At 40.6% G+C, this 14,085-nt stretch overlaps 1 protein-coding gene and 1 non-coding gene across 2 annotated transcripts in view; one reads left to right on the top strand and one right to left on the bottom strand.

Moving 5' to 3' along the window:
* LOC145985092 (neurotrimin-like) overlaps positions 1–14,085 on the bottom strand; it is a 548,487-nt gene that overhangs the window by 17,372 nt on the left and 517,030 nt on the right. The window contains exon 4 of the mRNA XM_083118687.1: positions 3,946–4,245. Coding sequence (XP_082974813.1) covers positions 3,946–4,245 — 300 coding nt within the window. The remainder of the gene's footprint in view (positions 1–3,945; positions 4,246–14,085) is intronic.
* On the top strand, positions 13,299–13,373 carry TRNAT-UGU (transfer RNA threonine (anticodon UGU)). Its single transcript has one exon. It is a non-coding gene; the product is annotated as a tRNA-Thr (tRNA).

The following is a 14,085-nucleotide window of genomic DNA, read 5'->3' as shown; positions in this document are numbered from 1 at the left end:
TCTCTCTATCATTAGTTAATATTACAATGAGAGCAATAAAGAGCAGTTGTACTGTTTCCTTCTTGAAACGTTTTCATATTCCATGACTTGCTACAGAAGCTGAGAATCGGTTGTATGTCGAATTATACGCAGTACAATATCTGTTTTTGTAACAATCACGTTAAACAATTAGAACGTACAATTGTAGAACGCATAATTGTGTTAGGTCTTAACTGAAGTTGCATGCATCGAATTTCTCCGAGATTGAATTTTAAGCGAGAGATTTTAGACACTCTCTGACATTCATAATTTCTACGTGACTTCAGTGCTGCTGACAAGGAATTTTAGAAGCGAAATCACTTCCTCTTGTTATACGGGATACACAATCTTACTTTCGCATATGTTTTCCCTATCGTGCCATCGGATAGGACATTCAGGCTCAATGGTCCAGCACGTTGAGAGATATATTCACAGTCTGGCTTAAGAAGAGTCAGGTTCGAGTTGTATGCTGGGTATATACAGGGTGGCGCAAAGAGAACGCATGTGTTTGGAATAAGTGTAACGTCGTTGATTTTCAAGATACGAAAGTTTCATTAACACCAAAACCATTGTAATGAAATGCAGTTTGGATTGGTATACAGTGATGATTTAAGTATGGAAAGATGACGTCATTGTTGCTGCATACATCCGGAGCCTCTCCTCAAAGTTCAGCATTGCTCTTGCCAACTTTTCGTATGGCACAGCTGTAATTCCTTCATGAATGGCAACTTTCAGCTCGTCGACTAAACGAGGTTTTCGACTAGAGGGAACCCCCCCCCCCTTCAAGGGGTTATGGGTTCGATACCCGGTGGAGGTACAAGTGGTTAGGATCCCACTTTAAACTGTAGGTCCAGTCCCGATTAGCCTTATTGTGCATAAAGTGGACTTAAAACACCAAATCAATCAATCAATCAATTGAGGGAACCCCACAGAAAGAAGTAGCAGACAGATAAATCTGGGCAGCGTGTGGGCCAAGAGACATCGCCGAAACGTGAGATTACGTGGTGGGGACAGCAACAATGACATAATTTTTCCGACATCATCTTCCATACTTAAATCATCACTATACACCTATCCAAACTGCATTTCTTACCGATGGTTTTGGTGTTAATAAAACGTTTGCATCTTGAAAATCAACGACGCTACACTTATTCCAAAACCATGCGTTATTTTTGCGCCACTCGGTATATGTCTTTGTGAGTGTCTTGTCATCACATTCATTTAAACATAATTCATTCTCATCGTCGCGATTAGCCGAAAGATGAAAAAACGACGATGAAAGAGAAAAAGTATCTTCCAGTATGAAATTGCATAATACGAGGGCGATTCAATAATTATTGTCCCCGGCATGCTTAAAGTATATGAATTGCAATGAATGATGGAGATATTGTAGCCTAATGTCTTAGATGCCTATATGCAAAATTTCAGAACCGTAGGTGCTATAGTAAATTTGTTTTTCTCGTTTTTGGTGTGAGAGATGGCACTTAGTTTAAAAAATGGAGAAAACCGAACAACGAGCTGTCATCAAGTACCTCCAGGAAATGGGGCTAAGCCCAAAGGAGATTCATGAGGACATGGTCAGTGTGTTGGGTGATGGGGCTCCTACCTACCAGGTGGTAGGAAGCTGGTGCAGCGATTTCCGTTGCGACAGGGAAAGCTGTCAACAGGCCCCTGGGGCTGGTCCTCCAACAACAGCATCCACCCCAGAAAACATTGATGCTGTGCATGACATGATTATGGCTGACAGAAGAATCACGGTACAACAGTTAGCAGACATCATGCACATCTCTGTAGGCTCAGTGGAAACCATTGTGCATGAGCACTTTGGATTCAGAAAGGTGTCAGCGCGATGGGTCCCCAAAATGTTATCCCGTGAACAACAGAAAGACAGAGTTCAATGTTCAAGGGCTGGTTTGGAGCTGATGGGCGCAGACCTGAAGCAGTTCTGTGATAGATTTGTGACAGTGGATGAGACATGGCTCCACCACTATGATCCCGAGTCAAAACGACAGAGTATGGAGTGGCGGCACAGCAATTCACCTTCCCCCGCAAATTCAGGGTGCAAGCATCAGCACGCAAGGTTATGGCCACAATTTTTTGGGATGCGAAGGGTGTGCTCCTTATTGACTACCTGGTGGGACACACTGTTACTGGGGACTATTATGCAGCCCTAATCCCTAAGTTACGCGAAGCAATCAAGGAGAAACGGCGTGGGATGTTGCGGCGAAAAGTGCTGTTTCACCACGATAATGCTCCAGCACACAGAAACCATGTTACTGGTGCCGCAATCCATGCTGCTGGTTTCCATGTGTTGGAACACCCTCCCTACTCACCCGACCTCGCCCCTAGTGACTTTCATTTGTTCCCGAAGTTGAAGGAGCACCTCAAGGGGACGCATTTTCCCTCAAATGCTGCTGTTATGGACGCTGCGGAAGAATGGCTCACGGCTCAGCCACAGACATTCTTTGAAGCTGGCATCGTGGCTTTACAGCATAGGTGGAAGAAGTGTATTACTGTGAAGGGGGACTTTGTGGAAAAATAATACTGCTTATATGTCAGGGACAATAATTATTGAACCACCCTCGTATATTAGATAAATCATGGTTTAGAATGGAAACTGCATCTTTAGTTACAGAGTAACTAGGGACCCGTCCACGGTCCATGGGATGCTGGAAATAGCCGAAATCAACAATCCAGAACCAAATCGTCAAATTCAAGCCACGTTGTCAAAATAGAACGAATGAGTAGCACATAATTATGAAGCATTAGTATAGTACAATACCAGTTGGAATTAAAAGAATACCAGGTGTGTTATTGGTCCGCTTATATAGAGCTCCGCAAAACAAAACCACATTGAGATGCATAAGACACATAGCGTCTTCTGTTGAGGACTTTTCGTTTACAGCGCGAATACATATTTTCATGTTTCTAGTTGTAAGGTTTGGGCTGTATATGTATCACAATGAAAAAAAAAGTTTAAGAACCTCTAACCCTCCCTTGGAGGTTCAATTTCGGAAAGTCCCTTGTTAGTGGATGCTTTCGTAATAAGAGGAAGACATTAAATTTCAAGTCAATGGATTTGAATTTTGTCTTGAAAAGGCAGCGAGTGACAAAAAACTTTATTTTGTGTTAAGAATTGTTGGTTATTATTGTCTCAACATTACAAACGTTATTTCTGTATTGGTCAAGTTCTTTTTATACTTGATATTTTGCTTTCCGAAACTCTTAAATCATTTCATACAATAATAAAACAAATGCATTATTCGAAGTTAGGACATCTAGCGTCATATCGTGCTAGACTAACGAATACCCGCCCCAGAGGCTGACATACACATTTATTGTTTGAGTGAGCACTATAAATATGCAAGCGTATCGCACCTTTTTTGTAATGGTTCTCATCCGAAATTACGTACTTTTGAGTACGTGGTTAGGAAATTAGCTTGCTGTCACTAAATATTTGCAAGTTAGTACCGATGGTCCTATGCTTTCTGTATCTGAATAGCTCCTCTTCTCCAGGACTGGCAGAAGAAAAGTGAGTTTCTGTTAAAGGCAGATTAGATTTGGTGAAAAGTTAGGAATAATGACATTCTACGTTTTAAAGGAACGTAGACTTTTAAGTTTTTAAGTGCTCATAGAATTTTGAATTACTTAAGTGCATTAGGGGTTTCAAAACAATAATTTGGGTTTTCGAGACGTTTTCATGTTTATAAAACCAGTTTTTGTGTTTACAAAACCAGTTTTCAGTTTTACATAACAAGTTATTGTGTTTTTGAAACCAGTTTTCATGTTTACAAGACCGATGTTCATGTTTATGAAACCAGTTTTCATGTTTACAAAATCAGTTTTCTGTTTTTAGCACTAGTTTTCAAAATCTTATTTTGTGCAAACTAAAACCCCAAGTGGTTTAATTCTTACAGTATGACCTACCGTTGAGTACGTGAAGCGTGGCGTGTGCAGAGTCCAGGTTGGAAGGGCTGCAGGTGTAGTTGCCGGAGTCCTCTCGCCTTGCGTTGTAGATGACCAGAGTGCTCATGGTGGTGTCGGAGTCCACCCTGTCCACCTTGATGTCCTTCACCTTCTTGTCGTAGTTGAGGACCCTTTCGTTGTCATGGTACCAGAAAATGTAGGCCGGCTCCTCCAGGCTCTGGGTGATTTTGCACTTTAGGTACACCGTGCTTCCTGTTTTTACATAGATGTCGGACTGCCCGATTATCTCGATCTTGGGAACTGAAATACACAATGGAAATAGTTAGCACCACACGTTATGCTTTCGTGATATTAAATATTTACAACATATCTCACAAAATGAGCCTGCAATGAGGTAAAGGGTAATAACATCCTCTGTACAATGGAGGTGTGGAAGTAGAGTGCATCATATTCTCGACCTAGTCTGTAGTTTAGTTGTGGTCATCACCACGCTCCGCACACTTAAACCACTGAGAGGTGCCACAAGGTACCCCCACCCAAAATGAAAGGCTGGGTAAGCCCCACTTAAGATCAAACTAGCCTGGAATCTACCCCAAGTCCTCAGCGCAGCAGTCAGACACGCTATAGGGAAGTATTACAAAATGTTCGCGATCTGTCAATAAATGTTATAAATAAATAGCAAATCATTTTAGTCGCAAAGAACTGATACTTATCCTAGATCCTTCCCCTCTCACTTCACGAAGTTACTACTTGTAGTAGTAGTTAGTACTGGATACAGTGGTGTGTTGCTTGGTGGCATATTTACAATATCTACGTGGGAATCGCAACTGTGGCCAATAGAAGAGTATTTCATACATGAAGTAACTGAACATCAGCTGCATAGGCTCCTACGGGGTCTGCTTATGGTGTAGTGGTTACGTTTCCGCCTTGTAATCAAAAGGTTCTGGATTCTATATCCGTAGAGGCACATCATGTTTGGAATCTCACTTTAAACTATAAATCCAGTCTTGATTAGCCTACATGTGCATAAAGTGGACTTACAAACTCAAACTGGGACGTAGACTGCTACATGCACCATGAAGAGGAACTTAAAAGATGAAACATGTGGGTGTCACAACCGTTACTTGTGGATCATTATATGGTGTGAGAAATGTACTAATTGCGTCGGTCAAAGAACACTTGGTGATCTGGCAAATGATATACGGAATTCTTACGCTTTGCACTTATCCCACTTTAACTTGTAGGTCCAGTCCCGTTTGTTTCTCCCTGCATTATTTATCAATTTGATTCTTGTATCTGTTACATAATGTAGAACTGCCAAATTTGTAGTCCTGTCTAGATATAATTAGAATAATTAAATCAATAAGACTTGAGTGGGCAGGCCATGTGGCACATGGGAGAAGAAAGAAGAGTTTATAGGATTCTTTCTGGGAAACCTGATGGTAAGAGACCTGTAGGAAGGCCAAGACAAAGATGGAGGGATAACGTTGAGATAAACCTAATTGAAATCGGTAAAGACGGAGAAGATTGGATTGATCTTTCCCAGAATAGAGACAGATGAAAGGCTTGTGTTGCTTCAGCCATAAACCTTCGTGTTTAAGAAGGCTAGAGACTTAGTTAACTAATTGGTGTTTTTCTTGTAATCTATTGTTGGAATTATTGAGCAATTAGTTTAAACGCAATAATCTATTCTGCATTTAACATTGAACGTTAAGACTATGACATTTCCTGTGTGCAGAGATGTAAATACTAAAAATATGTTTTTTAATGTGACCTCACTACTGTTCTCAAATCAAAATTAGTAAACCTGACAAACCTAATGGAAGAATAACGTGAAAATACCAAAAGAATACAACCTAAGTTGCTTTATTTTAAAAGACAAGCGTAATAGCATCATCAAAATCTATTACGTGTGCAAAAACTTAAAATTACTAACAACATAAAGCTTATCACTCATAACCTAACACGAACAGATTCTATATTTTCTAAAAAGAGAAAAAAGTGATGAGGATTCGAACGTAGGAATCAAAGTTTTAAAAAGGGGACAAAATAGAAAAATTACGAGAAGCTTTAACACAATATGCCATTACTAATACGGGAGTCCCCGATGGCGTAATGTTAACGCTGTCGACTTGTCGTCGTCCGGTTCACAGTGTTTTCCTACAGTTATTTAGTGCTCTCTGTCTCGATTCCCAGCGAAGCCACATTGCACAATGGTTCGTATCTAACTTTTAACTGTAGGTCCATTCCCGATTAGCCTACATGATCATAAAAGTGGGCTCGAAACGTTTGCTACGAGTATATTGACACCATACTTTCTGCCACGTTGAATCACAGAATCAACAGATGGAAGAACGGCGCTGTTATTGGGTGTTGTCATTAACCACGCCCTCGGTTGCGATTTTCACACGGCGTTTGTAAATAATGCTGCTCGGTGTTCTACATTAATTATAATTGTGAAAGTAAACAGCGAAATGGTTTCCCAAGACACGTAAAAGACCGTGATAACCGAAGAGCATTTCTCCTCAAGACAAGGCTTATTAGCGATGACAAATGGCCCTCGGAAGGAACCTGAGCCTGTGAAATATTACAAGAGGCTTTCCAGCACCGAATGGCCATTTTAGTCAACAAATTGTTGTTTACCTTTCCTCTGAAAGGCCCTGATAGATATAACCCCGAGCGTTACCATGGAAACTTCCAATGTATCTATTGATTGACCTGTGGGAATAGGAGCCACGCTTACCTTCTGCGTGTTCTTTCACCCGATTTCTCCAATTGTTTCACGAATGTTTTGTTTAAAATATTCTATCTTGCTTGAGGTGTTTATGAGGCATTGATTGGTTAATGTAGATGACCTCAATTCTGCTTTAATATTTGCTGGAGGGGATGCGTCATTATAGTGACAGCTCAACTGGTGGTTGGGAAAACTGAGAAGCAGTTCAATTGTGTTCGGCTAACGTCGTGTACTTTCGTGTCCCAATGTGCCGAACGCCGCTCGCGAGACACCAAAATTTGCCAAACTTACTGTAAGCGCTTAGCTACGGCCCTCGTGAGCTTAATTATAAAGAAATAAAGCTTGCGTAGTAGTGAAACTCGTCTGACTATCATGAAAGAGACCTGACGAGGGAGAACCAGGATTTTTTCCACCTGTTCAAGCGGCTCATGCGTCCACCCAGCGTCATATAAAGTGTGTACCTGGAGGAAACTTTTGGGTATAAGAGCGGCCAAGGGCCTAGTGCTGATCACATCACCCCCACCTTAATGTTAGGTCTTGATCAAGAAAGTGTGCGGCTCTAACTCCACACCCCCTATACGCCTTCATGGCGTGGCGCAAAGCACACGGAAGCACTTTATTCTTTTCTTTAGTGAAAATGGTCCAAGATGATCCAGTCGTTAGGGCGTCTGACTGTCACGTGGGGAACTAGACTCGATCCCCTGGGCGAGTGTTTTCAGGTGGGACAATGCCTGCGTGTAAGGAGAAAAAGGCAGGCAGAGCGTGGTGCTCATTACATCTACCGTGCAATGCTTTATGAGTGAAAACTTTTAAATTCCTGAGTTAGAAGCCAATGAAAACAAAAGGAGACACTTCATTAAGCCAGAACAATTTCTCTAATATTTCGCATTAAAGTGAGCAATGTATGATTTTCCGAGAAGCAAATTTGCTCAGTTTCATCTCCTAATTGTCGTACAGGACAGTCTCAGAGCAGGTTGTAAAATGTAACCCAACCAAGATCTCACATCAAATTAAGAGAAAGCCTTTGGATTTCCCAGCTATCTCAGCCAGCATAAAGCACAGTGACCATGTAAGAAGTTTATGGAAAGCGTAAAGGCGCATTCTGTAGATTTACACTCTGAGGAGAAGATCTATTATGCACAACGTAAATTGCCACGAGGCCTCGCATTCAGTTCAATTTTGCATCAGGCTAGAGCGACGCTAAGAACGAGCAGAAATATTCGAAGTGCAGGCAATCCCTTCTGCGTTCTTATGCCTGGAAGAGAACTAGAACGGAAAAATAAGTAAAAAGACGGCTACACCACGCAAGAGGTTTTTGCAAGGAGATAAATTCCACCGTGGACCTGGAAGAAAACTCGGAAAAGAAACTGCTGAGAAAATATCAGACTTTTCTTTCTGTTATTTGTAGAAAGAAGACCTACTTTCTATTTCTGTCCGTGGCTCCCATTCGTTGGAAGCTTTGTTCCCAAGGAGGGGTTTCTTAAGGCATCGGGATTTTTCCTCTAATGCTTGCTTCCTCGGATGTTGCAGCAGGAATTTATCCGTATTCCGAGCGATCTGCTCCTTTTGGTACACAAGATAATCAGCGTCTTAGCCGCAGATGTACGGAACGAGTCTTCAGTGAATTTTATATGTGGAGTGGCTTAAAGCAGAAGTCGGGTCGGTGTGGTGCAGAGCTGCTTAAGCTGTGGGAGCGCGCTTCTCGCACGGGATGTACAAACGATGTCACAAAAAATATTAGTTACTGACGATACAAATGGAAAGGTTCTCTCTTTATAAAGACCGGGTGAGTTCTGTAATATCACCAAGGCAGTTAATGTCACTGTTATCTTCAAGGGCAGTCTCTAGAGCTGAGCCGATATACTTTGAACCGATACCGAGGCCGATACTCTTACAGATTCCCACCGATACCCTACCTATACTTGAAAATAGGAATAATTAAAATTTGTTCAAAATATTGATCAACATTGGTGCGAAAATATTCTTCTCCAATTGCGACATGCATCAATTTACCAAAACATTTGCTTTACGAGAATATTCAAGAATTGCATCAGAATACTAAAATAGATGTTATGTAATCACAAAATACAGTTTTTCGCTCAAAATTGGTACAAAATAAAAAAACAAATATTGCATCTTTCTAGCATAATTAGACTTCGCGAAAGTGACGCGCACCGTTTTTGCGGACTCCGTGAAAGACCAAGCTGTCGGAAAAGTATTGGTAGATGAATTGCAACCGAAACTTTCCGATACCGATACATTGAAATCGGTATCAGCTCACCCCCTAGTAGTCTCTCAAGATGAGGGTGACGTTTACTCTCGAAAACATTTCTCTTTCAGAACTTATCTCCGCAACAGAATCAATCATAGCAGAGGCGAAGATATAGTACAAGCAATGCAAGCACTGCTTGCATAATTCGAATATCATTTAATGTACTTAATGTTCTAACCGTATTTAGTTTCCATCGCACTCGATTTCGCGAAAAAATGCGGCCGCAAACTCCCCCAGCAGCTCTGTAGCAAGCACCAGCCTCAATGCTTGCAGCCGTTCTGCGGGAAAATAAGGCCTCCGAAGGAGTCACATGGCGAAGCGTGAATTCTGGTGGAACCCGTCCACAAAGCTTCTACAAAAAGCTGTGCTTTCCGAGCTTGCGTGATTCCCGAAAATAGCCGAGTTCAACCGAAAGCAGAAGGATTCATCTATGGGTACGTTGCCAGCAAAGACTAGTAACGAATATTTGTCTTCATGAACACGTAAACAAGATCGCAAATATAATAATAATTGTTAGTCATAAAATAACTAAAAGAAGTTATTATCACTGTTCTAAATTCCATATATATCATATATTACAAATTATTTTAGATTTCGCGAAATGTAAAACGCGTAAAAAAAGTTGACATTGGGAGTTGGGGCAGTGGAATTTCTGCAACCCCGTGAAGAGTTTTCTCAGGGAGGGAGGGAAGATTGGACGGACCTTGGTCCTGCACCCTGCTTCCTGGTCGGTCCAGCTCAAATTACGCCAGAAGTGTTGACCGCTACCAGTGTTTGCAACTGCCAAATTATTTACGCAGTAATTCAAGTGAGCTCTTTCACAAATTTTACAATCAATAAATTGACTGCTTTTGAATAAAACTTGGGGTGAAAATAAAGCTATCTGAGAAAGAACTATCTACTGACGTTTGTACATGGCATAGAAGTAAATCGTATACATTCTGCATATTATGAGCACAAGAATATGTTTTAATGATTGATTGATTGATTTGTTGTTTTAAGTCCACTTTATGCACAGTAAGGCTAATCGGGACTGGACCTACAGTTTAAAATGGGATCTGAAACACTTGTGCCTCCACCGGGTATCGAACCCGGAACCCCTTGATTACAAGGCGACGACACTACCACTGCGCCATCGGGGAGGCCCGAATCTATTATTATGACGCAAGTGGTGTTCCCAGGGTCTTTTTACGGTCCCCATTTTGTCATCTTTTCCTTCCTTTGACGTTTTTTCTTAGATATACTGGGCCAAAAGGGGGTTATGTCTACCATCCACCCCCCCCCCCTTCGCCCCGGGCACGCCATTGAATGACACTTTATTACTTAAATATTAATGTACATACTCGTTCTGCTGAAATGATTCTGATTCCTCCGCGTAATTTTTATCTCCAAACTGATATATCTTTCCTTTGTGACGGATAAAATTAATGAAATAGGTTGGTATCACTTTCTGTTGTTTCAGAGATTTTCAAAGTGATCTTGTGTAGATGCTTGCATTTGCAGTTGTGGAAAGCGCGTGGGATAGTGTGAGTGTTTGTTGCTTCGTGTTTTGTGCTGTGAATTTATCGGAATGAACGCGTATTTAGGAACGGTTGATGTGAAGTGCGGGTGTATTATTGAGCAATTGAAAATTGCTTCGTTTAGCTCGAGAGAGATAAGTGTTAAAATGAAAATCGTGGAAGGGGGTCGACCAACACCAAGAGTTTGAAATTTATTGTGGTGAGTACATCGTCTATGCATGTGTTTCTTTGCTTTGAAATGAATTTTTTATTGTTTGTGTTTAACTTTTTATTTAGTGTTTAAGTTACTCCAATGCGGTTTTTAGGGTGCCCAAAAATACTAAATTACATCATGCAGCGTAAAATAAACAAATGATTCCCATTTTTTTAAATCTAAATCGGTTTGGTCACCGTTTGACCATATTAAATAATAATGAACAAATAAAGGTACTAATAAGTAAGTAAGAAATTCCGTCTCCCTTTAGTCGTATGCGGAAAGTTCGCATATGCAAAACGTTTAATATCATATGAATAACGTTACCTGGATTTTTTTTAAAAAGTAAATGTGACGTTTGCGGATCATATGGTTTATTTTTAGTACAGTCACTTTATTACGATATTTTGACAAATCCAGCGACTGAGTAAATGAGGCTATAAACCTTGAATCTTTCCCCTCGGCATGTCGTTGTACTACATGTTTTGTTGTACTGAAACATTGCTTGCCTCCTTCGTAAGACTACGCTTCGCTACTGAATCATAGGCTCTGTCCGAAAGGTACATTCTTGTCGGAAGTGACGTCATCTGGTGCAGTTCGAAAGCGCCAATTAAACGAGCGAACAAGACCATACCACGGAGCACGCGACGTTGAAGACTTCTGCACTTGATGTTCCTTTGTTTGAAATCACGAAAGTTAAAAGTCAGCTAGATGTTCGTTGTTGTAGTTCTTATAATGTGTGAAAATGTAAGAATAATAACTTTTTAAAATGCTATATGATTTCTGTAGTGAAAAGCAAGTGTTTATAACAGGAGAGAAAGTGATCGTATTTGGCGCTGCAGTCGAAGTGCAATTCGGAAGACTTTCACTTCCAGTCAGAGACTTGAATGCTGAACTGCGAGACCATTCTTGAAGTATGCTAGCTTCAAGTACGGTCAAGCACCTTTCGGACACGGCCATAGTTCATATACAAGGCATTCACAAATTAGTTATACAAAAGTAACAATTATAACGAAAGTATTGAAATGAGTAATACACCATATTGAAATGAGTAATATATCATAAAATTCAGTAAAACTTCCACTTTCGTTTACAGGTATTATAAAATATTCACTATTACATTGTAGATATGTAACGCGATTTCATGCCAAATCACCATGTAACCGCCTTTGGTTGCAACCGCTTCTGTTATCCAAAATTGCGGTGGGGTGCACCATAACATAACAAAAAGTGTGTGTGAGGGAGGAAGGGAATAGGCGATTCATACAGCTCGACTAAGAAACATGCATTCCGGCCAGATCCTACTCTAGCGGGTGTATAATGAACTTTAGCAGTCAGCATTTTTTATTGCACTAAGTTGACCTCTCCTGAAATGTTTTAAGCAGCCTTGGTAACATTTGTAGAATTAATTTGTGAACGCCCTGTATTTCGTCTAAAATAATAGTATACAGTGCAATTATTTTAACTGCCATATACTGGCGCATTTTACGTTTGACCAAAATCAGTATCGTCTGACACCTTTGGAGCTTGTAAAGAGGCATGATGAGTTGGTTAAATGAAACTACGCGTTTTCATTTCAAAGAATATTCTTGTTTTACTATACATATCTTGAACTGTTAATTTTTCTCATATTGATGAAATCAGGTATATTTAAGCGAAACACCCTATACATCTCCGACTTCAGACCTTGCTGAGGGTCGACCTCTTCCACAACCAATCTCTAATCCTCTATATTTACGACTTTCTTTGTCCATTTTCTCAATATCATAGATTCGTATCAGTCTTTCCTTTCTGTCATATACTTTTGTTCAGTCAAATGACATTTCATTTATTTATATTTAACAAAGAATTCCAAATGCAGCGATAGCCATTTTACATTAAAATGTATAACAGTAAAAAAAGGACAACAAAAAATAATAACAAACAAAAATTACATGTGATATAGAGTCTTACACATTTTTGTACAACAGTCTTTTAAAGAGCGGCCCCTGTGGCGGAGTGGTTAGCACATCGCGCTACGACGCCAGGCGTCCCGGGTTCGAATCCTGGCCTGGGTATGAATGTTTGTGAGTGTCCATTCATCAATTTCATCATATCATCACTCATCCCCAACTTCGCAAATTAGCCAAAAGTGGCACAAAAAGCGAAGTAAAATAAAGCAAGTCAATCAATCAATCAATCTTTTAAAGCGTGTCATTTTCAAAAATGTCTATTTGGCATGTAGTCTGTAGAGCAGGGAACACTGGATGAGGAATAACCTTGGCTTCTGAGAAGCGAAAAGTTGAGTGCTTCTTGTTTCGCGAAATGGCAGTCGAAAGTTAATTTCCTGAAGAAAGCGGTCACTTCTGATGGCACCATTAACTATTTTACGCAGGAATACATGGTCTGCCAGTTTATGTCTCTGGTGAGGTGGTTCTATATTTAGCATTTTCAGAAGAATGAAAACTGAAAACTAATGACCAATTCGAGGCAAAATATTATTTACACGTTCATCTCAAAATTTCTATTACGCGCATACGTTAATAGGGGTAATTGATTTATATACTTATGGTGAAGTATGTTCATTTTCATGGAGCTCCCCCAATGAATGCGACTTACCACTATCCTTAGCACCAAATCAGTAAGTTACTACCGGCCTCCCCCATGGTGCAGTGGTAGCATCATTGCCTTGTAAGCAAGGGGTCCCGGGTTCGATACCCGGTGGAGGCACAAGTGGTTCGGATCCCACTTTAAACTGTAGGTCCAGTCCCGATTAGCCTTACTGTGCATAAAGTGGACTTAAAACATCAAATCAAGTAAGTTACTACTTTAGTGAGAGTTTGTAATAACTTTAGACAGTAATCTTACTTCAGTTTCTTGTTTACTAAACTTTTATCACAGGCATCGTTTCGGCATTAAGGACATTGTGGCTACAGTGCTCTTAAGACAGCTTCTCTTACAGAGCTACACCAGTCTTCCTCCACTGATATTATTTTTAATTGTCCGTTACGTATCTGGACAATTACGAGATATGGTGTTTCCGCAAGCAACTCAAGACATAGTACTTTTCTTGTAAAATACGTCATCTTAGAGTTTACGAGCTGTAACTTTGCGGGTAACTTTGGCTACTGTGCGCAGAGGGGGAGACACATTTCCGTACATACTCGCCGTTTCGGTGGACAGCTCTTGCAAAGAAGAGAATGACGCTCAGTGACTAAGGCAGCCTGTAACTCCTCCCCTTTGCTTCTGCGCAGCCCGGTCTGGTCACCCGCAATGATACAGCTCGTCAACTCTAAATGTACAATAATCACAGCGCTCCTAGTGGCGAAGAAAAAAGTAGTAAACTCTTTTCCTAATGATCCGAAAAATGAGAGTTGAAATGAGCTTCGTGCTACAAACATTGTAACAAAATGTATTCGGGTCAAACACAGAGTGTAAATAC

Source organism: Lepisma saccharinum, chromosome 3, assembly GCF_977018435.1.
Source record: "Lepisma saccharinum chromosome 3, izLepSacc3.1, whole genome shotgun sequence".
Taxonomy (NCBI): domain Eukaryota; kingdom Metazoa; phylum Arthropoda; class Insecta; order Zygentoma; family Lepismatidae; genus Lepisma; species Lepisma saccharinum.
This window is presented reverse-complemented; position numbering and strand designations above follow the sequence as displayed.